Genomic DNA, 24,297 nt, shown 5'->3' with positions numbered 1-24,297 from the left:
TTCTGTTTTTCTTGAAGGGACTGGTAGTGGTCATTGTTCAAAAAACATTGCTGGACTAGATTGATCACTTGTTTGTGGTGGTATGGAAAAGAACAAAGTCAGATTTCCTTTCCCTGAATTATCAATGCTGTAATTTCAGTGTGTGCTGAGACAACATGACAAGTGAATTTGAAGGACTGGTTTACAAAACGTGCAAAAGAAAAAAGAGGTCAAGTAAAATGTACACACTAGCACACATTCCTACTAATGATGTTTATCTGGGCATGGAATTGCTCTCAGGAATGTTCACTTGCTTTTTTAAATTTTATATCTGTTTACCTCTGTTATACTGTGTACACTAATGACTAATGCATGCATTGGGGAACAAAAATATTTACACATCTTTCCTTGTATTAGTCTCATATAAGATTATTTATTGCAGTCTAAGAAGAGTTCTAGGTACAGTATGAATGAATACAATACTGCACAATGTTTTTCTTCCCCTCTTGTAAAAGACTACAAAGGATAAATAACTACAAAATATTCTTAAATAATTTCTGCTTAAAATTACATGGGAATTAGTCCTGGCAGGATAATAAAATCTTATAATAATAATAATATACCATAATGATATACCATTAGTAGTGTGGAACACTTTAGCTTACCTCATTGTATAAAGCATGAGAACTTGGGCTGGTTTTTAAGTTGTGATTCAGATTTGCGTTCATGTGTCACCACTTCACTAGATGTTTAACTTCCTAATATTACTGATGGAGGCCTTGCATATAATTCATGGGCTCACTTATCCATGTTTAGATCCATTCGAGATACACAAAGATACCCTACTTAGCTACCAGCTGCCACTCTGGATGGCTCTTATTAAAGGAAGCCTCTGGAATTTCCCATAAGTCCCACGCCATGTATGCTAGTCCCATGAGGATGTCTCGGATACTCCAAGAAATCTTAGGTGGCATCAGACACTTACTTTTGGTTAATGTGGTCATTTTTTTAGATGTCTTTCTTCATATGAGCTGAATAACTCACTGAGTTTTATTAACTGTATTGACAAAGAGCTCAGGTCACTTGCACACCGACAGACCTTGGCCCCTTCAGAGCAGTAGCTGGACACCAAGTGGGTTTTTTACAGCATCTCAACTGGCACTTTTTACTGGTCTTTTAGCAGCTGAATGTTATCTTGTATTTCCATTGATTGCAGTGACAGCTTACATATGTAACACATACACAGTAGATAAATAGCACATATGTAAATATCTGTATGTAGACATATAGATTGAGATATCTCAACTAATTACTGAATCCTAACCTTGAATTTATCTCTGGATAAAATGCAGTTGTATGTATAATTGTGTATACATATACTGTATTTAATGTGTAGTTTTTCTGAACTATGACAAGTAATTCCTACTAAAATTTGCTGACTTTGCACTGTGTGGTTGTGCTTTTTTTGTTTGTTTTTATTTTTATTTTATTTAAATTTTTGTTTGTTCATTTGTTTGTTTTTCTTTTTGGAGAAAGAGAGAAGGGAAAATTCAACATTTTCTGTTTTACAGGGATCATGTCCCAGAAGGCAGGACTTTAAACACAAAACTCATAAAGTGCTGAGCAACTCTTTCATCAGTTGCTATCAGTTGTATGTAGGGTTGTGAATAACAGCACAAATTGCACATGGAGACCATGGTTTACCCCAGCAGTTAATACTGTTTGACTTCTTTATTAATGACCTGGACAATGCAAGTACACCCTCAGCAAGTTCTCACAGAAGGTGCAAAAATGGGAGGAGCGTCTGATGCACTAGATAGTTGTTCTGCCATTCAGAGGGACTCTGGCAGGCTGAAGAAATGGCTGGATAGGAACCTCATGAAGTTCAAAAAAAGGAAACGCCAACTCCTGCATCTGGGCAGGAATAACCCCATGTACCAGAGCATGCTTGTCCTGACTAGGTGGAAAACAGTTTTGTAGAGAAGGACCCGGGAGATCCAGTTGTACACCAAGTTGAACATAAGCCAGCAATGTGCTCTGGCAGCAGAGACAACCAACAGCACCTTGGTCTGAATTAGGAAAAACATTGCCAGCAGGTTGAAGGAGGTGATCTTCCTGCTCTGTTGAGCACTAATCAGACCACATCTACAGTGCTGTATCCAGATCTGGGCTCCAAAGGACAAGAGAAACATGGACATACTGGACGGAATCCTGCAAAGGGTCACGAAGATCTTTAAGGGACAGGAACATGTCTCATACAAGGAAAGACTGAGAGAGCTGAGACTGTTCAGCCTGGAGAAGACAAGATGCAGAGGAGATACCTGATAAGGGGAGTAAAGATGATAGAGACAAACTCTTCTCAGTTGTGCCCAGTGGCAGGAGAATAGACAAAGGGCACAAACAGAAATGCATTATTTAACATTTAAATGTAAGAAAAAAACTTTTTTGCTCTGAGTGTTCAAGCACTGGAACAGGTTGCCGAAAGAAGCTACGGAGCCTTCGTTGTTGGAGACATTCAAATACCAACCAGACTTGGCCTTGGGTAGCTTGCTCTGCACAGGGTTAGTCAAGATGATCTCCAGGGGCCCCTTCCAGGACTCAGTGATTCTGTGATCTCTTTTTTACAAATTGCTTTTAAGAGAAAGATTACCATGTTCAACTTAGTTTTAACATGAAATATTATAAAAGGAAACCTGATTTTGCATAGCTATACAGGTCTTAAAAAAAAACCCAAACCAACAACAACAACAGAACCAAAACACTAGAAAAATGTTACACAAACAACTTTGTTAATATTCAGGCCTAGGATCAGAGAGGCTGATATTACACAAGCTATCATAAATATTGCTATATTCACTGGATCTCTCATTCCAGGCTTGTGAGTCGGGATAAGCAGATGACAATGAGACATGTATATCAAGCCAGAGTTAAACAGTTACCAAAGACTGAGAAATAGTGTTACCAAACTAATCAGCATAAATGTCATGTAATCAGCCACTGTTGTACATCCTGCTCCAGTTGTGTCTAAAGTGCTGCCATCCTTGGTTTGATGGATTTGCTTTACGTCACTGAGGTTCGTCTTGTCTGGCATCCCTGCTGAGACAAATAAGAAAATACAGTATGATGCATGCCTTGTCACTACTGGCAACATGTTATAGCTAGAACACATTTAAATATCCTCAGCACACAGACTGTCGCAGTTCAGTTTCTATTAATATATCTCATGTTACTGCCAAATTCAAAGTCCTTTATAATTGCATCTAGAAACATACACTATACTATATGGCTATTCATCGCTGAAAATAGTTCAGAAGTCTGCCAGCTCCAAACAAAGTTGTTCTTGTAGAAATACATCTCAACAAACATTTGCAGACTGAAGTGAATAGTTTTGCAAGTCCAAGTAGTACCTAAAAGTCCACTACTCACATTTTTCTCGGATTTGTAGGAAAAGGAAAATCTTTTAATGCAAAATTGCTTGTGTCTGGGTCCCAATATTATTCCAAAATAATGCATACCCGGTGAAAGGTACACAGCAAAGTACACTTGTTGTTACATAAAACCTCAATTTTGGCACAATTTAAACAGACTTTACAACACTGTAAAGCAAAATTGTAAAGCTAACTTTAAACAGGAACCCATTTACTGAGTTCCTGGTTGAGTATTTGTACTTTTTTTGGACCAGGATAAATATTTATCCATCTCAAAACAGTGCTTTCTATGCAAAAAGGATGTAATAGCCCATTATATTTCCTTTGCCTGGTTAAACAATCGGAAACAGAAGGTCTTGCAGACACATTCAGATTTGGTGGCATTGTCAGCTGCTTGTATTTGCTATGAATACTTCTAGACTAACTGCCTCATTCCATATAATAACTTGTGGCATGCCACTATCAATCAAAATTAACAAGTCTAAATTCAGTGTTATTACACGCAACAAATATTGACATTGTAATTACACTGAGACTGAAAAAGGCTTCATATAAAGCAAAGTCAATATTTATGTAATTAGGTCAATACATATATAATTCAGAAGGTAAGCTCTACTGTTGGAACAGCAGCATTAGAAAGAAGCTCAGCTCTACTGAGCTGACATATTGATTTTACGGTCTGAGTTTCTGCATTATTATTCATTGTGTAGGTACTTCTTTTCACTCTACTTGTATCATTAGGAAAGATGAACAAACTGGTTTTTGTTTGCTTGCTTGTTTGTTTTTTAACTATTTTTATGCAAAGGGACTGTGATGAAGTATAAATATTTCAGTCATGGTGCTATCCTGTCTGTTAAACTGGTCTAATGGAAGCTGCAGAGACACCCCATTTTTAAAAGGAACAACTGTTTTGGTGCTTGTGTTAAAAATACTCTTTCTCTAAAAGCAGTTTGAAAGCTGCTCTTTGTGAACTTGCTGTGTGTACTCAAATCTCCTTCCTGTAGCTTTGAAAAAATGCATTAAGGGAAGATCCAGCTAAAGTCAGTCATACTGCCTGAAAAACCTGCTAGAATGAATTTGTCTTCTTTGCTGCTGTACTTAGCAGAATATACTGCTATTTTGTGTGGATTTATTGATCTAGTGCTCTTGCCCGGAATTTGTGAAAATTAGCTCTGTGAGCACAATGCAGGTGGACATACAAAGAGGAGGAGTGACAATAGATGTTGAGAAGGAGGGGAATACAACTTCTCCTTATCACGCACATTCGATAACCTGTCCAGAAAAAGAGCAGTCACTCAACGCTTCACCAAATGGATATTTGGTGGATCATCAAACAGGGTATGTCAAGGTGTTTTTTCAGGGAAGTTTTGGAACTACAACAACAACAACAACAACAACAAAGGGTTTGCATAATTTCTCCAGAGACTTAGTGAAGATTTTCCATATTTAAAAAGATTGACTTCAATAGACAGTAAAAAATTCAACTCTCACCTACACAACAAAGCATTTCACAGAGTGCTATACCTATATTGAAGCAGATTTTTCCCCAAGTATAAACAAATACACCATCACAGTAGTGAAATATATGGCCTTAGCTTAAACATCAAGGATATAACTTATTATACAAGATTATTTTAATATAAAGAAAAATATTCCTAAATCTTGCAGCTAAAGAAATAACTGGCTTCAGCTAGGGTATGTGATCTGAATCTGAAGGCAATGTGTCTAGATATTAATTACTGGCTGGAGAGTGAGGTTTAATTTCTACTGAAAATTTCATTGACAATATTATGAAAATTACGGAAAGAATATATTTCATTTTATGGGAAATGCTGGCTCATTTTTTTTTTTTCTTTTCTTTCCAGCCTTAAATGAAAACCTCAGACTTTGGAAGTTTCCATGAAAAAAGGAGTTTCAAAAAACTGTTGAAAACTACCAATACATTTTCCTTCTATCAATCAAAATGCCATGAAATATTGAATATAATCTCTGGTGTTACATGCATATACTGTAAGCATACAGCAAACCGTTCACTTATTCAGTTAGACCCACAGGTCTATGACACAACTTAGACTTTACTGAAATGAGAAGTTCAAAAAATATACTTAGACATGGTCTTGTGCAAAAAATCACTGAACAGAAGGACAATCCTTAAAAATAGGCTGTTTTAACAGAACTTGGGTTTTTATTTTTTGTTTCTTTTTTTTTTTTTTTTTTTTTTTGCTATTTCTAATAAGTATAAATATAAATTTAATTCCTACATCTAGGGTACGCTTTCTATTTAAAGAAGTAGTTTCTACTGGCCATTATGCATCAGGATCTAAACATGTATGTTGCCTATCACATATAATCAGTAATGGAAGTGATCTTTTCCTCTAAATAAATTCAAATTTTGTGGTTCAAAGCAAACTTGAAATGAGATCTATTCAAACATTTATGTCAGAAAATACTAAAACCAAATGCAAATGTGTTTGATTTTAGTTTCCTCACATACTAGAAGCTGAAATTATGTTATAGAAGAGGCATTTCAGTTTCCCAAATATAAATGTCCAGTTCAATACCAAAATCATACTAGAGCTAACATTCTGAGTGGAAAATAGTAGAATTCAGATATCTCATCTAAGATTCAGGGGTTTGTTCTGAAGAGAGGCTACAACTGCAGCACACCAGAAAATAAATCTCTTGGGAATTAAAATCCAAATATAACATTGGCATGAACCTATTTAAAGCAAAGCTGCCAAGTATCACATACCTGTCCCCAGCATCAGCTGTGAAACTCAGTGATCTCTTAATGATCTTTAACATCTTCTAAAGATATTTGAAGCTTGTGAGAGGTAATGGTACTGGCAACCTTGAGAACTGACCTGCTATGATGTTCTCCAGAATATCAACAGCAACAATACAATTTCCATCCAACATTCAGCAAGATCCTTTAACCTTTATTTGAAAAAGTCAAACCTAAAGTCACAGAAGATTTTCATTTGATATGGAGCTTTTCTACTGAGATTGTTAAAATATTACAAAAATGGGCTATGACTTTTGAGTAGTAGATGCTTGCCTACCAAGGGCCACGCTGGGACCTTAAGCATTTTAAGCATTTTAATTGGAACATACTCTAGTACTGGCCTAGAGTTTGAAACCAAACCAGAAAGTGTTTGCGTAACTGTAGTCTGATTTCAAACACCTTGCTATATTATTTTCTATCTGCTGAGTAACATATATCAGAACTAACATGTTTCTTCAAGGGAAAATGAAGCTACCAGAAGAGCTGCTGTGGATTTAGAGAGGAGGAAGAACTGGATTTCTCTCTGTGTATCATTCTTGTATTGTTCTGGAATATTCACAAATACAGCTTTTATGACACAAGCATTTTCTATGAGTCTCAAATATGAGGAAGAATTTGAGTAAGGATAGGACAGTGTTTCAGATAGGAAAAAAATGATTCTATAAATATTAAATGTTTCACAATTCAGCATGAGTTGTAAATGAACAAGAAAACAAAACTACTAAGAAGTAGTACAGAGGGAAGGAACATACATGGCTTTACCATTCTTTCACTGTATTGCTTTTGAAGATGTGAGCAGTGATTATGAGTCAGGAATCAACGTAGTCAAAAAGATATGTCTGTTTTTTTTTTTTTTTTTAGTTTTCATTTTATGAAGGAGAGATTAACATTTGATCCATGGAGGCTAAAGAAATATCAAAATTTTCAAGCATTTTACAATTAATTTTTGGGAGCTTTTTAGGCTTTAATTTTAAAGAAAATAAATTATCTAGCATTGCACATTGGTTTGCCATATCTGAGTTGTAAATCAGCTTCCCCAGCTGAATTTCTTAACACTTAAAAATTGCTCTCTTTCAGTGAAGCTTCATTTGCTGTAAGGTTCAGGAGAAAAGAACAGAGGAGTAAACATTATTCATCTAGAATGAAATGAAGTCTTTTGCATTATGGAACTTATTGTCACATAAACAGACATGTAACTGCTGCCCTATCAATGAAATTAACGAATTAGCACAGAAAAGAGGCTTTGCTGGTACTAAAATTGTATATTGTTGTCCTGGTTTCTGTTGGGACAGAGTTAATTTTCTTCCTAGTAGCTGGTATGGTGCTGTGCTTTGGATTTAGTATGAGAAGAATGTTGGTAATATACTGATGTTTTGGTTGTTGGCAGGTAATCAAGGACTTTTCAGCTTCCCATGCTCTACCAGGTGAACAAGAAGCTGGGAGGGAGCAAAGCCAGAAGAGTTGACTCAAACTGGCCAAAGGGATACTCCTTACCATATGACATCCTGCTCCATAAACTGGAGTTGGCCAGGGGAAAAATACTGCTGCTTGGGAACAAATGAGTTATCAGTGTCATGGGTAGTGAGCAATCACATTGTGCATCACTTGTTTTGTATATTTTATTATTACTATTATTATTATGTTCCTTTGCTGTCCTATTAAATTGTTCTTATCTCAACATAGGGTTTTTTTTTTCCCCTTTCTGATTCTCTCACCCATCCCACTGTGTGGTGGGGGAGTGAGAAAATGGCTACATGGTCTTAGTTGCCAGCTGAGGTTAAACCATGACAGTTGTGACACCGTTTTGATTCCTATCCCCTTTTGTCCTTATGTGAGGTCTAAAATTTTAAGGTGGGTGTAACAAATTATTGTGTCACTTCCAGCAGCTTGTCAGTAAATGTGAAAGAGAAAAGAAGGTTCAAAATCAAAATGAATACATTTTACGAAAACTGTAAATCTCTGTTTTACTATTTAAAACTGTATGTGACCACTGCCTGATGCTTTTGAGGTGGGAGAAACAATAAGATTTACCGAAAAGTTTAAAGAGTCAGTCCATTGGGACCCCTAACTTCTGGTATTTAGTGATTAATGTGTGCCTTGGAGCATAGAGATGCATATCTATTATGCTTATAGGGTGAATGATTCTCATAATTCTCATGAATTAATGCTATGTTTTCTACAGTTACTTTGCCTTGTGCAAGAAGCCAACCCAAAAGCAATGAAAAGCCAAAATAGAAAATAACAAGCCAAAAATGTGCTTGCACCTTCTCAGTTATATGAGATAATTTGAAAATATGAAGGCCAGAGTCCTTAAAATACATCCATGAAAAACAATTCAGTAGAGTTTGTGGTTTTTTTAAATCACAGATGAGCTCATATTTTGGCAGAACAGAATTTCATATACTTTGCTATAGTGGTTATATGGGTCAGTTTATGTCAGCAATGATAAGCTTAATTGCAAGCACCATCCTGAATGCAGCCTAAAGTAGCATTACGCTGATGCTGAAGTGGTGAGCTTAAGAAGATAATAACAGATGATATGAAAGGTGTGATTAATTCCATTCAGTTTTTCATATCTGTACAGTCTACATGTACAGCTAGGGTTCAGTTGGTCAAACATAGCCATCTACAGACATTTTAGATACAGGGGAGAGTGGTATTGCTGTTGTCATATAGCTGTCAATCTAAAAGCAGTCTGATTCTTATAAAACACTTCAAAGATGTCTCAGATATCCTAGAGCATCACCAGTGGCTTTTGGCACTTCTGTTTAGACAAATTAATCCTGCCCAGCATCAAAGTTAGATACTGCAGCTCCCATTATAGTGAATGTAGAGAAATAAGTAAATGCAGAAGCACATGGGTATTCAGATGCAGACACTTAGACTGAATTTGGACAGATGAATCCTACACATAGTCAAATAACAGGTTCACCACTGAGTGACCAGTGGATATTTTCTGAAATATTCCCTGTCATTATGTTTTATATCTTTTGTGGAAAAAAACAAACCAAACCAAACAAACGAACAACTAATACTGAATCATGTAGCTCTGGCAAATGGATTGCATTTTATTTTTGCTTCTATACCTAAACTGCTGCCTTTAAACATCATTGGTTCCAGCATCTGGTGTGGAAAGGCAGGATTAAGGGCTGCCACATTGCCATGAAAACAGTGAATGTCCGATGTGTGCAAACATCTCTGAAAAGCCAGTACTTCGTTAAAGTGTTTCTTGCTAAAGTACAGAAGGAGTCATTGCAGCTATATTTATGTAGCTAAATACACATCTCAGAAGATCCTTCAGGCAAAATGGTGAGTGGCTTATGTCTACTGTGCTCATAAATTGCAATGCCTAGAAGAAAGTGCAAAACAAATCTCTGCTATATAGTACAATGCCTTGCATCTCTTATAAGCCACACACAGTGGTCTTCTTGTCTCATTTTGTTTGCTTGGAGTTCAAAGTGCCTGAAAAAACACATGAGGGCTGTGCTGCAACCCCCCAGGTGGTATTTAAACAACACAAAACTGAAGAATACAGTTACAGGCTCCGGGATATGATAACCAAGCCTGGGAAAGTGTTCCGAAAATAAAAAAGCATGCTGTTGAGGAACTTTGTAGGGCAGAGAAATCCAAGCCTTTGGTCATCTGGTTGGTGTTACTTTTTGGAAGCAGCTGTTGGAGTGAAGTACCCAGAGAACTTGAAGTTTATTTTGGAGGGATGGAGATTGTTTTCTTCGACATTGAGCCATGGAGTGAAATAACATTTATGCAATATGGACAACAAGAGCTAAAACCGGGAGACAACTCACAAGCTAAGTTACTTGACAGTGCAGACATAGCCAGTGAAATCACTGAAATTTGGAGAATTTCTTAGTGTCATAGGAAGGTTCTGTACTGTGATACAAATACTAGCAACAAATTCTTAATGTCTTCATGAGTCTCACCTCTGTAACTGGCTGGTCATTTCTTTCAGTGAATGCAATCATCTGGGATGACATCCAAGGCAGGACCTTGAGCAGGAGTACCAAAGGATTGAACCTGGTCTATATGCCACAAGACAATGTGAAACAGGGAGATGATGCTCACTTAGGAGCCATGGCAACTGAAAATCTATGTTTAGCTTGCCTCCACAAAGGGAAATCATTAATGACTGGATTTTTGTATCCATATGTGAACTGTAGTGATAATCAAGCCATCATTGGATTTGGTTGTCTCTCAGAGTAAACTGTGCTTTATCCACTCTCTTCTTAAGTGATCGAGCTTTAACCAGTTTCCCCAGGGAAAACTATGTCACTCTCCATATAACATAGAATGCTGTAGCATGATGCAAGTAACAACTCTTTGAAACACAGTGTTGTCAGTTTTTGCTCTCCATCTATGCACTAAACATAGATACTGTTATGCACAAAGCTTCTGGAATGGGTAACTGGTACTTAATTGGAGGAAATAATTTGATCTAAAATCCTCCTTTTTGACTTTATATATTCTAATCATCATTGTAATAATACACAAATCAACACAAATAGCAATTTTAAATGCACAGGGAATATCAAGATGCAAGTAATCTCACCTACAAAGAAAGCAATAGTGTTACTGTTATTGTCAGAAAGCAATTAAGAAGTTTGCTTAATGGCATTAGCTAAGATAATTCTTTATGGTTAACCATATATTAGGAAATGAATCAAACATTATGTTTAACTGCACATATTTTAAGAAATCTGTATATATGAGAAACAGTGTAACCAATGATCTTAACATTAAGTCTGGCAAGTAATTTTAACTACAACAGAAGCAGACATTAGGTCTCCGTTCTAGTATTTGAAAGTTTTCTTTCAAAGTTGACAGTAGCATTTGTTTCACATTATACATTAATGAACTCAGTATTTCCATTTCGAAAACATAGCTTTCATGAGTTAATGTAACACAAACAAATGGTGTCACAAACTAAAACATTTCCATTTATTTCACATTCTTAAGAATTAGAAAGAGATAATGTTATCTGTTGAAATGCTTAATGTATACTTTTATACTTGTAGGTCAGTTTTAGCAAGTAATAAAATCTTAGATGTCTAAAAGACTTGGTTATATTTTGCATAGGGAGACTAAAACAACTATTTTTCATCTGAGGGAGAGAGAACCACAGTAACCTTCATTAGATCTATTCCTATTGCTTTTTTATGCAATAGCTTATAAATCCATGTTCATTACAACTTCAGTGCTCCAGGTTGCTGGAATCAGCATTGTCAATAATGCCTCTTTTAAAAGAAGAAATCCATCTTTTCAATCCTTTTCACTATTGAGGAACTTTTAACCTTTATCATTAACCTATGCAAAAGCTTCCTGATCAATATAAAATTAAAATAGGGCTAAAGTTCCATAAATTAGACTGGAAAAAAAGTAAGCAAATTCTTAATTCTCTGTATTTTTATCTGATTAGTACTAATTTCTGCCCTCTGAGTCAGGTGTTCCATGGAAATTACTGTCCTTTGAAACGATTTATCCATGTGATTTTTAAAATCTTTTTGTTTTTCCATTTGCTAATTCATACAAAACTACCACCTAGAAGAGAGCAGTGAATTTGAACTGAAACTCCAGAAAGTAGTGTGTGAACTTGAGTTGTGGCAGAATCTTACCTATTAGGCCCATTAAGAAAATGAAATATTTTTGAGGGTTTTTTTTAATATCATTCAGATTCCCAAGATTTATGGCCCAACTTAACTGTAGCAGTTCATTATTTCACTGTTTGTCTGGATGCTGTTTTAAAATAAAAGCTATAAAGTCAGTCTTTTCCAGAAGAGAAATCTGAACTAAACAAAGTGGCATTGTTAAGATCATGAAGTAACTTTGGCAATGTTTTTCGGGTCAGTTCACCTAGAATTCTGGACTTTCTACTTTCTGTTAAAAGAAACATAGCCTGTAGATTAGCTTAATCCCCCCAAACACTGATACATTAACCTGTCCTTCTTAATTTTTGCTGTAAAGCATACTTAATAGCATATTTCCACAATTTAAGCTGATTTAAGGCAGGACTGCTTGCAGTCATTTCCACATCATGTCTGCCAGGTGGGGGCTATAAAGCCACCTGTTGCCACTCACTGGCATGTGCAAGATCTGGAGTGAACTGAGTTCCAGAGGTGAGCCATCAAATCTGTGATTTTTCTTGCTGAGTTAGTTTTACTGCAGCTTGAGTTTACTTTTAGAACCACCCCACAGTGGGATCAGATAAGTGCTGGCAAGAGGAAGAAGGATCATGCTGTTATAATCCAGGAAAGGACTTAAGCTGTCAGCTAACAACAATATCGTAAAGCACCCAGAAACAGACTGAGAAAAATGTATAATCCACTGTTGATATCTGACCTGAACCCACATCAAAGACGGGATTACTGACAAAAAAGGAAGTGTGGAGCAGTAAAGAAGGTAGATGTCCTTGTTTCCGTTCCTTCCCTGTAAACAAACGCACAGCTTTTCTCCTTATAAATAAGAATGCAACACAAAGTTTTTCTTTGGTTGCTGATTTCTCTTCCTTTCTGGGATAACTATTGGTTCCCCAGGTTTTAGTTCAGCTATGTTGAGATATGTATCAAAAGCATGTGACTTAAAAGAATTTAGTTCCTGATGTCTTCTTAGAAATGCATTTTCTAATCAGATTATGAGGTTTAAAAAACATATTTTTTCAGCTAAATTTTTGCTCTCCAATTTTCATTTCAGAGATGGTCCTTTCTGGCAGAGCATTTCAATTTATTTCAGGCTAGATGAATGTCTGCAATAAATACTGTGGTGCTTGCTGATGGATATTGGTCTGCATCCCTCAGTGTATTCAGTGTCATGAAATGCCATAGGAAGTATTGTGTATCCTCAAGTACAAGATCTTTGATCTAAATTCACTAAAACTGGACAGTTAAACATCAAAGTAAGTGCATTCTTTAAGTTCAGAGATAACCATCAGATGATTCAAAGACTCAACCCAGTAATTGTAGCAGTTTTACCTCTCCCTAGGATAGCCGGCCTTGCAGAATTCACATCAATACACGTTTCACTCAAATATATGTTCCCATTCAGCAACACACAATTAGTGCTGCTTCTGTTTGTCTCCTGAGAATCTGTCCACAAGCAAAAAAAACTGGTCTCCCCTTCACACCCCCACAGCCTAAGAAGGCTGGCCATTGACTTGATTTGCTCTGGTCAACTGACTGGGGAAAGCAGTTTCTAACAAAAGCAAGATACCAGTCTCCAGGCTTGTAAGAAAAAAGTAATGTACTAACAGGCCTCAAGATAACATGTGGGAAAAAGGAAAAGAAAGATTGAGGAAAAAAGATTATTTCTTTGTTTTCAAGATTGGTAGTGTTGATATGAGGGAAGCCAAAATAAAACCTATATGGTTTCAAGAATTCCTTCTTCAAAATACATAAGCTGTGCTTGCTCCTTCTGGCTGAAGGGGAAGGCCCATCTAACTTAATTTACTTAACTAAGCATAAAGAAAGAAATTGAACTGCTGTTTCAGTTTAATTCGATAATTCAGATATATTTTCAAAACAAGATTTAGTTACAATGCAGCTCTTCAAAGAGAACAGGAGGACAGACAGATGAGAAAGAGCTGAGCTTTCACAGTTTAGGTTTTTAACCTGAAGATATCGATCTATGAGAGAAAGAATTGGGTAAACAATGAATGATGGGTGAAAAGTGAAGAGCAGAGAAAAAGGTGACCTCTATTTAAAGTAACTATCTGTGGACCTGTAAGTTAAAGACACTATAAGTTTTTGTTTTGGTTTGGGTTTTTTTTTTTTTGGTTAGAAGGCACTAATTTTGGCTTTAGAGCTACTTCCAGTGGGGCACAGTAAGTTGAGCTGTACCGTTGTCAGTGGAGAGGCATGTGAAAATGTTAAAGGAGTTAGTTATTTGTGCACGGCTGAATCTTGGGAACTGAAGGGACACACTGTGAAATCATTCTGTGAACGTTCTTTTGATTTTAAGCTTCTGTATTCTTCTTCAGCATGTGTATGGGATGATGGATTAGAGTACCTGGGCCTTCAAGTTTAAAAAAAAAAAAAAAAGTTCACTATATAGTGGATAAGTCTACATCTTAGGAAAAGGTCAGGAATTTAGATCTTCTCTTACACACTAAATGTCAAAATAACTTCTTATTACTTTAAAGCAGTTGATTTTGGAAACTATATCCAAGTTGGTTTACTTTTATTTTACCACCGATAAACATCTTTTAAAGGCTTATGGCAAAATTGGCAGAGGGGGTCAAGCCTTAAGGTAAGGCAGCAATGGAGATGCTAAGAAAGTAGATTCCGAAACTAGTACTATCAAAATCTACAACCAGTGTAAGGAGACCAAGACTGCAGCTACACAAACTAGAAATTGAGCATGAAAAGACAGAAATTCTTATACAACTAAAAAGGCAGAATTGGAGCAGAATGAATGAATGCATTCAAAAGCTAATGTAAGTGAAATGATAAAAGAAAATCTCCAAAAATAGTTCAGCAGAATAAGCAGATGAACTAAACTGCTGAAAAGGCAGACTCTAGGTTTTTAATAAATCAATAATACTACAAGTCTGGGAAAGTCATGTAAGCTTAAGTGGTACTCATGACAGCTCTTTCCTCCTTGTGGTGTGCCATCCTCCTGTGTGCCCTCTCGTTCAGGCTTATGGATGAGTCATATCATGTCGAGCTCCTCCTTCACACAGTCCCAGGACATATCCAGTACACTCTGGTCATGCTCCAGCAGTTTCCACAGCCAGCAGCGAAATAGGGAGCAGCAGAGATGCTCAAGGTGTGTAGCAGCAGAAGAGTATCAAACTCCCAACACCCTCTCAGACATGAGATCAAGACAGTTTCTTCTCATTTTGCCAGAAAGACTGTCAAGAAACATAGCTATGACTTTGGGAGCAGGGTTACAGAAGGTTGAGAGGTGAGATGAATGCTCCCAGCGGTTGCTGATGTGTCTGTCTGGGCAGTTAGGGTGACCCTAGCACAGGCTATGCTTTTGCTGGTGGGGTACAGTAATGCAAGACCTGAATATGCTTGGGTTGGTGACAGTAACAGTTTCTGTCACCTGTCCAATGATCTCCAGGCAAGGTCAGGTGTTGAACAAGGCCCACATCCATCCAGAAGACAAGTCAAGAATAACAGAAAATAGGGTCAGAGACAGAAGGTTTCTTTCCACATTGATCTGAGGCCATCCAGGAGGCAGTACTGGAGATAATTATATCCACAGAACATCTCAGGCGAGGCCTGAACTGAGTTGAATGGGGCTCTTGGTTCCATGGCCAAGAAGGCAAGGGTGAAAGCCTGGGTAGGGTTTTTAGGGGAATTAAGGCTTAAAATAAGGGACATGGGTATACCTCTGTGCCAACTGTCTGAAAATAGTCCTTAATTTGTGTTTCACAGCACCCTAAGACTTCATCCACTTCACAGAGGGGTGTCTAAAGCAGCAAAAGGCTCTTGTTCTGCTTGAGTATGGCACAGGCACAGATAGATGTGATGAGTGACTGGTTTGGTGTCCCTCACAGCACAAGGGTCTCTTCATTCTTCCTGTTGCATGCACCTATCCCAGCAGTCTCCTGCTGCAGTACCAGCTATGAGCTTTGGAAGAGACAGGCAGGTTGTCAGAGCCAGCCCCAGGGTGTTCCTGATGACCTTGGGGGTACATGAGACTAGTAGGGCACTCTCTGGGGATTATCTCCAACACGTTTTTCTAAAATACAATCTGCCTGCAAAAGACTGTGGTTTCCTCATCTATATATATAGCTGTGAACTTTATCCTCCAGATAAATATACTGGAATGAAAGTGAGAAAGCATCTGGGGACAGCAGTACCGTAGTCAGTCGCTCCGAAGGACTTACATGCTGGTTTTAATTCCTCAAATATATGTGAAGGAGAGATCCGACATCCAGCTGTTCATGGACTGCATCTATGTTCCTAGCCAACATTCAACAGAAGAGTCTGAGGAACACATTCCTCCCAAAGAAATGGAGGCCTTTGAGATGCTTGTGTGCTGCCAACATGTAGTGAGTCAAATATCCTTCCAGGCAAGCCTGGGGGGTAGGAGGAGCAATACTGAGAATTATTTCCAGACTCCTTCTGAAAGCTATTGTCTATAAACTCTTCCTAAGAACTTACCCGTGAGTCTCTGTCCATCCTTCCTTGTTCCCAAATAACTCCTGTCCATTTTCTCCCAAGGAAGTGAAGTCCAAGCATCATCTCTCTTCTAGGTGTCAGTCTTACAGCAGGGTGGCTGTATTGGGACTACACAACTTTGAAAGAGGAAAAGGGACTAGATAAGGCCCTTTTTTAAAGTGGATGGCCAGTTGTTTTTTTTGTTTGTTTGTTTGGTGTTTTTTTTTTTGTTTTTTTTTTGTTTGTTTTTTTTTTAGTTCTAAATTATCCATTGTGTATATAAAACATCCTAGGAATTTCAAAGTTGCATAACTTTTCTTCAATGCAACAGAGTAGACCACTTTCTGTGTGGCTCTGTTGCCTGCTATACAGACTGTGTGGGGAAAAAGGATAACAGGGTTAGCTACTGGAGAGGACCAGGACTGGAGACTACCTGAGGTTAGGAATGTAGCAAGTGAATGCAACCAGGTCCTCCAAGAGGGACCTGGACATCCCCCAAGAGGGACCTCTGCCTTTCGGAGTCTTACGCAGACTCGCTGATTCCACCAAATAGGCAGAACACAATCCTGTCAGAAGATGCTAATCCATTTGAGCAAAACCACTTAAATTCCTTAGATTTACACATAACAAAAGATTACTTCAATAGCCTAACAGTTTAGCCAAATATGTGCTGATATTGTCACTGTAATGTGCATCTGCCACTTGATCCCATAATCCCATGCTGCAGTCTTTCCATTCCCCAAGTCTCTCTTTAGATTACTCAGTCTAGAGCTGAAATAATAGCTGAAATTTCTCTAGAGAGAAATAATATTTCTTTGGTGGAGATTAAGGGCAGATAAAAATACTGCAAATAATATCATGTTTCTTGACTTATTAATCACATTATTTTTCACGGCAACATATTTCTTTGTTCAGTCTAAACTTTGAATTTCATATTAAAATATAAGGAACTGAGACCAGCCAAGACTATCTGGGCTTTGACAAGCTTTGTTATATATATACTACTTTCAAGCAGAAAGTTGCTGAAAGCAAAAGAAAACAAAAAATCAAACTTATCAGCATAATCAAGAATTACATCACTGTCAAAATTTTTGGTTTATGAAAAAAATTGTAAATATTATAGAAAATATGATGTACTAAATGGCTTTAAAAAGAATTTTCTTGAAAAAAATAATGTCTGAAAGACTATTTTAAGCAAGTTGTGCACGTTCTCTGCATTCTCAATGATGGCTTTTGTTTCCCATAAAACATTATATTTACAAATTTAGTAATAATATAGTCGATTTTCAAGGGTAAGAAAAGAGAGGTGTGGCATTCATAATGCTTGAAAACATTGAATGATGTACACATATGCTAGGCATTACGGAAAACAGAGAGATATCTTGCTGTTTAATCCTTTTATTGTCACAGTGATCAACCTGCCAGATGCAAACTATTTTTAGTGGCTTTCTCTGCATATGGACTATGAAAGTATAAATAAATGAGACAATAAAACAGTTTTCTTCACACAGGTGGTCTGATTTATAAATAATGTGGATAATGAACATATTTTACACCCTATATCAATCAAAATCCTAAGAAAGTATGATTAGCCATTGTTACAAAATTGGGACTTTAAGGACTGGTTTAATTCTGAATAAAAAAAAAAAATAAAAATCTTTCACTTCTATATTCAGTGAATTGCAGTCCTAGCATTGTTTTAAAATGCATTTAAAAGAAAAACCAGATTGTTTTTTAATCTGGCAGATAGAAAAATAAAGAAAAAAGTATTATAGATGTATTCCATTTTGACTTTTTGGAAGAAGACTAAGTGATATTTAAAACTGCCTATTGTTTTACACTTGAACTGTAATACCCAAAATAGCATGTTAGGGACAGTTAGTAATCTCATTCAAATTTTTGTCTGACATGAAGAGAAATTGTAAACAGGAAAATGAAGATGCACAGGCCTAAATAATTATACACTCCCAAGCTTATTTTTAGATGATATATCCAGAATGTGTGTGGATATCTTAATACACTGTGAAGCTGGGGAAATTCAGTGGTCTGCATTATGCACAACATCAGATTAAATGACCAAAATGGAATCTGTCTGGCTGTAGATCTGTTAATCTATGTGCAGACTGAAATCCTCTTGAACTGGAATTAATAACTTATTAGCCAGACTTCCACATTATCTCTTCAACTAAGAACTCTCTAATTATATGAAATGAGATCTAAGTGCTCACAAATGGGATAGCCTGACCTGATGAGCCTGTCTTGAGCTTATGGAGCTGATTTTTAATTCACAGAGTACTTTCAAACAGTTTTGTTTTTTTGGTTTTTGTTTTGTTTTGAATTTATTTTAATTTATTTATTTATTTATTTATTTTAAGAAAGAAAGCAATTCAGACACTTCAAATACTCAGTGTTTACCATTAAATTCTTACGTTCACTGACTTTGCCATATTTTGTTGAACTTTTATAATTTGCAAATGACAATCATCTTTCAAAGCCACGCAAAATTAGAAAGAAATTAAAATTATTCCTATAATGAGCACTTTTGTATCAAAATGAATTAATAAGTTCCAAAGAGATAAATTCCTGAAAATAGGGCTTTACTAGGTGACACTTACTTGAAGCATTGCACTCAACACTGTCATAGTTGAGTCCCTAAGCACAACCTAGCCACTAGAAATTATGTACCTAGGCTCCTACCAATGCTTTGTATTCAGATGACATTTTTCAAAGTGTTCCACTGTGCAAATACTTTCCCCAGAAAGATATTGTACCTCTAGGAGCGTAGGTGATTTCTGTGGGTTCTTTACTGGTGCTAAGAACCTGAGAAACAGATGATTAAATATGAGTAGCCTTTCTCCATGCCTATGGTGCAACTGTTTCAAATCTTTCTCTCTGTTTTTAAAGGAGTATTTTAAAATAGTTCATGGTCTAAATGTTGAATAACAGCATTAAGACTACAGCTAGGCTGTGCTTAGCATTTTTGCCCTGTGGAGTGAGTATGAAGAAAGAAATAGGTCTACTCAAATCTGCATCTCTTAGACCAAACTTTCAGCTCGTATAACAGAACATATGTGATTTTTTTTTTTTTTTTTTCCACTGTACTGTGGTCTCAGCATAATACTGTGATTTAGAATCTGGCCCAGATTTTCTGAAATGTTTGGCTCAAACTGAAATATGACTAAAGATGGTCATTCAGCCTAAGGAGTTCATTATCTAAATACAAAATTATTTTAGAATTCCCAGACATATTTCCAGATATGTTCCTTGTTTTTATGGGGGACTTCAACCTACCAGATGTCTGCTGGAAATACAACACAGCAGAGAGGAAGCAGTCTAGGAGGCTCCTGGAGTACATGGAAGACAACTTCCTAACACAGCCGGTTAGTGAGCCATTGTTTGTAAACAGAGAAAGACTCGTGGGCAATATGTTGGTTGGAGGTTTCCTTGGGCATAGTGATCATGAAATGACAAGAGTTTTCTACTTTTGGAAAAGTAAGAAGGCTGGACAGTAGAACTGTCACTTTGGGGTTCCGAATGGCAGACTTTGATCTGTTTAGGACGCTGGTTGGCAGAGTCCCTTGGGAGGCAGCCCTGAAGGACAAAGGAGTCCAGGAAGGCTGGTCTCTCTTCAAGAAGGTGATGTTAGAGGTGCAGGAGCAGGCTGTCTCTGTGTGCCAGAAGGCAAGATCTGGGCAACTACAGGCCTGTTAGCCCAATCTTGGTGCCAGGGAAGGTCATGGAACAGATCATCCTGAGTGACACCAGATGGCATATATAAGAAAAGAATGCGATCAGGCCCAGTCAGCATGGTTTTATGAAAGGCAGGTCCTGTTTGACCAACCTGATCTCCTTCTATGACAAGATGACCCACCTAATAGTTGAGAGAAAGGCTGTGGATGGTCTGTACTTAGATTTCAGCAAGACCTGGAGAAGCTGCAGCTCATGGCCTGGATGGGTGTACTCTGTGATGGATAAAGAAATGGCTGGAGGGCTGGACCCAAAGAGTTGTGGTGAACGGAGCCAAATCCAGTTGGTGGCTGGTCATGAGTGGTGTTCCCCAGGGCTCAGTATTTGGGCCGGTTCTGTTTAATCTCTTTATCAATGATCTGGATGAGGGGATTGAGTGCACCCTTAGAAAGTTTGCAGATGACACTAAGCTGGGTGGAAGTGTTGACCTACTGGAAGGTAGGAAGGCCATATAGAGGGATCTGGACCAGCTGGATTGTTGAGTTGAGGCCAACTGTATGAAGTTTAACAAGGTCAAGTGCCAAGTCCTGCACTTGGGTCACAACAACCCCAGGCAGCGCTACAGGCTCGGGGAAGAGAGGCTGAAAAGCTGCCTGGCAGAGAGGGATCTGGGGGTGTTGATTGACAGCCAGCTGAATATGAGCCAGCAGTGTGTTCAGGTGGCCAAAAAGGCCAACAGCATCCTGGCTTGTATCAGAAATAGTGTGGCCAGCAGGACGAGGGAAGTGATTGCGCCACTGTGCTCAGCACTGGTGAGGCCCCACCTTGAATCCTCTGTTACAGGCCTCTCATCGTAAGAAAGACACTGAAGTACTAGAGAGAGTACAGAGGAGGGTGATGAAGCTGGTGAGGGGCCTGGAGCATAAGTCTGATGAGGAGCAGCTGAGGGAACTGGGGCTGTTTATCCTGGAGAAAAGGAGGCCGAGGGGATATCTTATCGCCCTCTACAGCTACCTGAAAGGAGGTTGTAGCATGGAGGGGGTTGGTCTCCTCTCCCAAGTAACAAGTGATAGGACAAGAGGAAATGGTGTCAAGTTGTGCCAGGGAAGGTTCAGATTGGATATCAGGAGAAAATTCTTCACAGAAAGGGTTGTCAGGCACTGGAACAGGCTGCCCAGGGAAGTGGTGGAGTCACCATCCCTGGAGGTGTTTGAAAGGCATTTAGATGTGGACACGTTTTAGTGCTAGAGTTAGGTTAGGTTATGGTTGGGACTTGGTGATCGTGAGGGTCTCTTCCAGCCAAAATGATTTTATGATTCTGTATTTTGCAAGAGAAATAAGGAGCCATCTTCCTTATTTAACAAAAAAAAAAAGCCTACAATTATTAAGTTAGGAATGTTTACACAAAGTCAGGATTAATATTATGGATGGTATGTGCTGGAAAGGTGCAAGATTTGTTCACATCACTTAAGTTTAATTATGGCTATTCACAAATTCACAATTGTTTTAATACACATATTTAGTCCAAGATGTATCAGTAGCAGATATCTTTCTGTGCCTGGATATATACTTTTATTATATATCTTTCTTTAATATCAAAATATTAACATTAAAAAGTCTTGATTATGGAGCCCTTTCTGTGAACAGTGCAGGTTTCTATGTATCTGTATTTATTGAATTAAATTTCTTATATGCTTTGTAAACAAAGAAAAAAAAAATATAATTTTTTCTCCATAAAACAAGGTAGAAAGTCACCATCTAAGTAGTGTTGTTATAAATTATTTAAGTAGAAAATATTTTACTATTTTTACTCTTTCTTTATCCATAGAAATTGTTACTCTCCATTTTAAAAATATTGTACTGCAAAATGTAACAAGATCTATTATTATTTATGTTCTTCTAATACATGTAACAACGTGTGCAGTGTTGATAAAGGTCTCAGCCTGAGACATCTCCATAGGTATGTTGCTGCATTTCAGTGTTACAGAAGTACTGTTCTGTGCCAGTTCTTAATAGATGCCAAAAAAGCTAGTAAGATAAGTAGTTCAATTAAAACAATAGATGTAAGGTATCATGGACAATTTTCTTGAAGTTGGTTGGGGTTGGTGGTTTTGTTGTTTGTTTCGTTTTGTTGTTGTTTGTTTAGAAAACCAATGTAATGTTAACATTAACACCTTTCATTGTGGATTCATTGTAATTAAGAAATTCCATATGTACCATATAACTCTATATTAAATCTGAAAAATCAGAATTATTTAAATCTATTAAGGATAATGAATTTCTCACATTACCTGATGAAACTTGAACCAACTTCTCCTTTCCATGCCAAATGGGAAGACAAATATTGCTGATGGAAACTTTACAGCAGAAATATTTCAGTGTTATTTGTAAAGACATTTTTTAAATGACCCCTTCATCTACAGAATGAAATTAATATCAAGACCTAAACCTAGAGCAAACATGACACTTGAAGAATTCTCTTCAGCCTTCTAGACAGACTTGCTGTGAAACTGCCAAAATACAGCTTAGTGAAACAGAAAACTTAATTTTCTCAAGTAAGTTTTTTTAAAACCTTTCTGTATTAAATAGACTTCATAGTTCCCTGCCAAAAATTATTTTTGGTTTACACAGCAATGACTAGCTGATGTGCAAGAATTATTAACAGCTGGTATTTATTTATTTATATATTTAGTGACTGGGTGATTGCTTTTTGTCTTGTATTGAAGTTGAAACAAGAGAATTTCCTGACTACAATATTTCTGTTAGATGCCAATAAAAGCTGAAAAGTTACTTCTAAGAAAACTTTTATTTATATGTAGCATTTATGTAATTATTTATGAATTGACAAAGTTGAAAAGTATTGTATTTGCTGTAAATAACTACTGCTCTCCAAATATTTTCAATTGCAGTACAAAGCTGTCTACTCTCCAAGACTGGAATTCTTTTGTAGTCTTTTAAAAAATGTGAAGTGTAGTGAAAATCAGTAATGTTTGGACATTTTTAGAATCCCCTTAATTATTCAGAGAACCACTGTTTCAGAAACGTTTAGATTTTATGAAGTCTGCAGTAATAATATCTTGCTTGAGACAGTACTTTGTTTCTCTCTTACTAATGCTATTCAAAACACCAAACTATCCCAAAGGGAGAAGAATTGGAAGAATAGAAAACTGTCATAAAGCAATTATTACTGGACAAACTGCTTCATTTCCATGTGTTCAGCACATCTATTTCAATTTGTTTCTGGCATGGAGTAATATAAAATCAAGGATTCACACTAAGGAAGAAACAAGAATAGTATTAAATGACTTCACAGTATGCAATAAATGAATTTAGCTAACAGAACAACTATGGCTATTTTCAGTTGAATGTAATGTCAGAACATCTAGAGAAAAAATTCTGGGGGCAACAGGGATTTCTAATATTTAATCCAGCTAACTGTGTAGATCTATGTATACCTTGCCTTCTGGGAGTATAGATGCACATTAGACAAATTATATGTCTGGCTGACTGACAGATATATATGAGGAATTGTTTTTACATTTATTTCAACACTAAGTGAAGCCGGATGTAAATTCCTATTTAACTGAAATACAAATTTCTTATTTTTTCAACTTAAAAAACCACTGCATGTTGGGGTTTTGTTGTTGTTTTCGGTTTTTTGTTTGTTTGTTTTCTCCCCTTGAGGAAGATAGTATTTCAAGTACTGAAAACCAGTGATAAGCTGCCTGTGAACTTGCTGCCGAACACCTCCATACAGGGATAATTAGATGAGAATGCTGGGAGCTGGGTAGCCAGGAAGAGCATGAGCAGCCCCATTGCGCTCTGCTGCCTGTGCTGGGTTGATGGTGGGGACAGGAGTCCATCCACACTACAAAAATTCTACAAACCATGGAGACCAGTTCAAAACTTCGGACCTTCAAAGATACCTGGAATGATGGGATCAATTGTGCTCAGAGACCCTGGGCATTGAAGGCATCTTAACAATCAACAATAAAGGGATGTCTGTATGGTAGTATTGCTTTGGAGACTTGGCTACAGACCACTGTTTATTAAAGCAATTTCTGAATAAACTGCAGATATTGCAGTCTAATGTCTAATTGTCAGAATGTCATCTGACAGAAGAAAAATAGTAAATTTAAGCTTTATGGCATTTAACTGGAAGATGTGTTCAGCTGCAAAGAACCCCAACACTATCTACATCATTTCCAGGCAGCAAGAATGGATTCAGCCTCTTGTACCCACACGTCTCCCTATGAATTTACTGGGAAAGTCTGGTACAGGCTAAACACATTTTGGG

General features: G+C 37.2%; 1 protein-coding gene across 2 annotated transcripts in view; it reads right to left on the bottom strand.

Moving 5' to 3' along the window:
* Positions 1–382: 382 nt before the first annotated feature.
* Positions 383–24,297, bottom strand: part of GPC5 (glypican 5) — a 663,584-nt gene continuing 639,669 nt past the window's right edge. The window contains exons 8-9 of one of the 2 annotated variants that reach the window (XM_065056829.1): positions 2,942–3,075; positions 383–2,190 (exon numbers count right to left, since the gene is read on the bottom strand). In XM_065056829.1, the coding sequence (XP_064912901.1) occupies positions 2,125–2,190; positions 2,942–3,075 (200 nt within the window). In that variant the 3' untranslated portion in view covers positions 383–2,124. The remainder of the gene's footprint in view (positions 2,191–2,941; positions 3,076–24,297) is intronic. The other variant, XM_065056837.1, reaches the window with a different exon arrangement.

The sequence above is a fragment of the Columba livia genome, chromosome 1, assembly GCF_036013475.1.
Source record: "Columba livia isolate bColLiv1 breed racing homer chromosome 1, bColLiv1.pat.W.v2, whole genome shotgun sequence".
Taxonomy (NCBI): Eukaryota; Metazoa; Chordata; class Aves; order Columbiformes; family Columbidae; genus Columba; species Columba livia.
This window is presented reverse-complemented; position numbering and strand designations above follow the sequence as displayed.